Here is a 5,000-nt window from a genome sequence, read left to right on the forward strand (position 1 = left end):
TGTCTTTTTCGTCAGGCATCCTTCTCGTCAGAATGTAAAGTTTTGTCACTTCTTTTTAAAAATTATCTTCACCGGATAAGGCAAGAATTTCGACTCCTAAACCTCCTATGCTTTGACTCCCTTGCCTGAAGTCTGAAGCGGTGAAGCTGCAATAGTGAGAGCGACTCCTTTTTGTTCGGAATATATTCGCGCCGTCCACCTCGGGGAAGTTAACGAACAAATGGTTTTCGATATCTGCCTCCTCTTGGCTGGCGTTCTTCCCGCTGTATGGGATTTTGGTTTTACGTTCTTTTTTTCTATTTTATCTTTGTTTTTTCTTAATTTTTTCTTTAGTGTAATGCATTCTCTTTCTCGTCGGTTGTTCTGTTTGGTTTATTGTGGTTCTGGTGTTTCTTATCGTGTTTTTGGGCTCTATTTTTCTCTTTCATCTTTCTTTTTTCTAATTTTTCTTTAGTCTAAACCACCCTCTTCCTCGTCAGTTGTTCTGTTTAGTTTATAGCGGTTCTGGCGTGTCTTACCGTGTTTGTTTGTTTTTCTGTGGTTCTGGCGATTCTTATCTTGGTTTTTGGCTCTTTTTTTCTCTATTATCTTTCTTTTTTTTTATTTTTTTTCCTCTAGTCTAAATCACCCTCTTCCTCATCAGTTGCTCTGTTTAGTGTATAGCGGTCCTGTCTTTTCTTATCCTTTTTTCTCTCTCATTTATCTTTCTTTCTTTTTTTTCCTTAGTGTAAAATTAATCTCTTCCTCATCAGTTTCTCTGTTTAGTTTATAGCGGCTCTGTCTTTTCTTATTTTTTTCTCTCTCTTTTATCTTTCTTTTTTTTCTTTAGTGCAAAATTACTCTCTTCCTCATCAGTTGCTCTGTTTAGTTTATAGTTTTTCTAGCGGTTCTTGGTATGCGTTGGCTGGGTTTATTTCGCATGCCGACGTTCTTTTGTTTCGTTGGCACAGCTGGTGGAAGAGGGCGTTGTGGATTCGTGCTTGTTTTCTCCGTTTTTTTTTTTTTTATGTTTTTTTCTTGTTTGATTGCGAGTGGGCGTCACCTTTGTGTTTGATTTTTTTTTTTTTTTTTTTTTTTTTTTACCTGTGCTTCTGTGGAGGTGGTTTTAATAAGGGTGTTGGGCGTGGAAGGGGTGCTGGGGAGTTGTGTTAGCGGGGTCTCGAGTTTGCTTTGCCTCGATGTCAACCAGTTCGTTTTTTTTTTTTTTCCATTTTTTTCGTTTTTTTTTCTTTTGTCTTTCTTTCTTTCTTTTGTCTTTCTTTCTTTTTACTTTCATTTCTTCCTTTCTTTTTTCTTTCTTTTCTTCCTTTCTTCTTTCTTTTGCATTTCTTTCTTTCTTTCTTTTCTTCCTTTCTTTTTCGTTTTTCTTTCTTTTGTTTGTTTCTTTCCTTCCATCCTTTCTTCTTTCCTTTGTTTCTTTTGTTTTCTCTCTTCCTTTCTATTTCTTTACGTACATGACATAGGTGTCGGAACTGATGGTCGTTATTGTTTTTTTTTTTTTTTTTTTTTTTTTTTTTTTTTTTTTTTTATAACCTGCCCGAGAAACGTCGATGCGAAGATGACGGTTTTCCTTCACTTAATAGATCGGATACACTAGCATCGGCCGGTTCGAAAAAGATGTTCCGTGTTCTGAGCGATGTTCTCGGGGCCGGGATGTTCTCTGGGTTGTTCTCTGTGTTCACTCCGACTCGAGCCTCTTTGGCCAGAATTGGAAAGGCGTCCGTTTGCGGCATCTTGTACGCTGTCGGTCGTGTGCGCTACTTTGCTTGTTGTTCTGATCGAGCAACGCTGTTCTTTTTCTTTCTCTCTCTCTCTTTTTCTTTCTTTCTCTCTTTTTCTTTCTTTCTCTCTCTGTCTTTTTCTTTCTCTCTCTGTCTCTCTTTCTCTTTTTCTTTCTCTCTCTGTCTTTTTCTTTCTCTCTCTGTCTCTCTTCCTCTCTCTCTCTCTCTCTTCCTCTCTCTCTCTCTCTCTCTCTCTCTCTCTCTCTTTCTCTCTCTCTCTCTCTCTCTCCTCTCTCCTCTCCCTCTCTCTCCCTCTCCCTCTCCCTCCTCTCTCTCTCTCTCTCTCTCTCTCTCTCTCTCTCTCTCTCTCTCTCTCTCTCTCTCTCTCTCTCTCTCTCTCTCTCTCTCTCTCTCTCCCTCTCTCTCTCTCCCTCCCTCCCTCCCTCCCTCCCCTCTCTCTCTCTTTCTCTCCCTCCCTCCCTCCCTCCCTACCTCTCTCTCTCTCTCTCTCCTTCCCTCCCTCCCTCCTTCCCTCTCTCCTCCCCTCTCTCTCTCTCCCTCCCTCTCTCTCTCCCTTCCCTCTCCGAGAGACAAAATGGTTGGCTCACTCACTCTCTCCCCTCCTCCTTCCTCCTCTCTCTCTCTGCCCCCCCCCCCCCTCCCCCGCCTGTATCCTCCTTTCTTCCTCTCCCCACCCCCTCTTTTACCTCCTCCAACGCTCACTCTCTTTCCCTCCACCCACACGCGAGCCGTTCACATCCGCGCGAGTGGATAAAGTTAGACGCGATTCAGAGAGCAAGTTAGAGCGGCTAACTTTGTTCCTCGGTCAGGACTTCCTGTGGCGTTAGGGGGGGGGGCGGATGGATGACGTCACGGGGGGGGGGGGGAGAGTTGCACGCGCGTGGTAGGCGTGCATGTTCACGTACACGCACATGCACAAACGGATGTGTAATCACACGCACGCATACACGCGCACATACGCACACGGACGCACGCACCCCCCTCCCACACACACACAACCGCATCCACTCGTGACATATAAGTGAAAGAGATTAAAATCATTCGTTGCCTAGGAAGAGGAAATTTACGTAAATCTGCATTCAGAGAAATCCTTTAAATTTTTATTTTATCTCTTTTATTGTGCTTTTTCTCTTTTCTGCTTCATTTTACTTTATTTACTTACTTATTTGTCTATTTGTTCATATATTGTGTATTTTACATTTATTTTATGATGCTTTTGAACCAAAAACCACGAAGGAGAAAATGGCGGGAAAATTTCCTTCCGCAGAACCCGCGCGACAACATCCGGGAACGTGACCTCTATATTACATTTAACCTTCGTCTTTTTACGCTCTTTCGCCGTCAGTGATGAAAATTCTTCGTAATTCGGATATTGTCCGTTTCTGTGTATGTGTGTGTGTTTAAAGCAGATTATTTCAGAAAGTTATGTATGTCGTTTTATTTTCTTCCTTTTTGTATTGTCAAGTTATAAGGTTGTCTTTGTGACATTTTCGTTTATGCTCTGAAACGTAGCTCATATCACACATATACGTATATATATATATATATATATATATATATATATATATATATATATATATATATATATATATATATGTATGTATGTATGTATGTGTGCATATATGTATATTATGTATGTATATTTATGTATATATACATATGTATGTATATATGTATGTATGTACATAAGTATGATGTATGTATTTATATGTATGTACATATGTATATATTTATATGTTTGATTACACCAATACCTGTATATAAACAGTATATATGCACTCCTCCCACGTATTGACTATTATGTGCCGTTAAAGGTAATTAGAATAATATTATAATTTGATATTGCGACCCGTGTATTTCCTCTTGTAGCAAACGCTGTATTTTAACGGTTTTTAAAATTTTATTTTCCTCTTTATTTGTAGTTTTTACTTGCCTATTGTTATGGTTATTGTTGGTGGTGTTCTGTTTATGCCACTATTATCATCTTAGTCATTACCATCATCAATATCATCATCATCATCATCATTATCACTATTATCATCGTTATCATCATCATCACCATCATCACCAACCCAACCACTCTCTCCCTCACCACCACCCTTTTCCTCCCTTCCCCTCCCTCCCTCATCACCACGACCCTTTTCCTCCCTTCCCCTCCCTCCCTCATCACCACCACCACCACCCTCTTTTTCCCCTCCCTCACCACCACCACCAACCCCCACCACCACTACCCTCTTTTTCCCCTCCCTTACCACCATCACCAACCCCCACCACCAACCCCCACCACCACCACCACCACCACCACCACCACCACCAACCCCCACCACCACTACCCTCTTTTTCCCCTCCCTTACCCACCATCACCAACCCCCACCACCAACCCCCACCACCACCACCACCACCACCACCAACCCCCACCACCATCATCACCCCTCCAACGACCACCCTAACCTCCCCCCCTCCCTTCCCCCCCCAGTACCGCAAGCCAGTGGGCGGCAGCAGCGAGGAAGTGGGCGGCCCTCAGCGCAGCGCCCCCGTCAACGCCCGAGACTACGTGGAGAGTCTGCACCAGAACAATAAGGCGACGCTGCTGTACGGGAAGAACAATGTCTATGTACAGCCAGTGAGTACATTTTGTTGCGAATTTCCTAGATTTTTTATGTGTATTTTTTATATAGATTTTCTTCTGATTATTTTTATCTATCTATACACACACACACACACACACACACACACACACACACACACACACACACACACACACACACACACACAAAATATATATATATATGTATATATATATATACATACAGATATGTATATATATATATATTGTTAGGAATTTCCTAGAATATTTGTATTTTTTCATTTTGATGTATTTTTCTATTTAAGTTTTTGAATGTTTTCTTTTATTTTTTAGATTTTCTTCTGATTGTTTTTATCTGTCTCCATATATATATACATACATATATATGCATACAGATATGTATATACATATATATATATATTGTTATGGAATTCCTAGAATATTTGTATATTTTATATTCATGTATTTATTTTTTTTACTTTTTAAAAGTTTTCTTTTGTTTTTTAGATTTCTTCCTATTTTTTATTTTATATATATACATATATATACACATACACATAAAGATATGTATATACACAGGCACAAACACAATGAAGTGTACACAAAAATGAAAATGAAACAAGCCACAATGAGAATTGAAAATAAGCGTGACGTTTCGAACTCTTCATGAG

General features: G+C 40.2%; 1 protein-coding gene across 4 annotated transcripts in view; it reads left to right on the forward strand.

The window, feature by feature from the left end:
* The window catches only part of LOC138867189 (small G protein signaling modulator 2-like), a 138,166-nt gene that overhangs the window by 96,101 nt on the left and 37,065 nt on the right, over window positions 1-5,000 (forward strand). For all 4 annotated transcript variants that reach the window (XM_070141941.1, XM_070141944.1, XM_070141942.1 and 1 more), the window contains one exon: window positions 4,219-4,365. In XM_070141941.1, the coding sequence (XP_069998042.1) occupies window positions 4,219-4,365 (147 nt within the window). The remainder of the gene's footprint in view (window positions 1-4,218; window positions 4,366-5,000) is intronic.

The sequence above is a fragment of the Penaeus vannamei genome, chromosome 28 (genome assembly GCF_042767895.1).
Source record: "Penaeus vannamei isolate JL-2024 chromosome 28, ASM4276789v1, whole genome shotgun sequence".
NCBI lineage: Eukaryota > Metazoa > Arthropoda > Malacostraca > Decapoda > Penaeidae > Penaeus > Penaeus vannamei.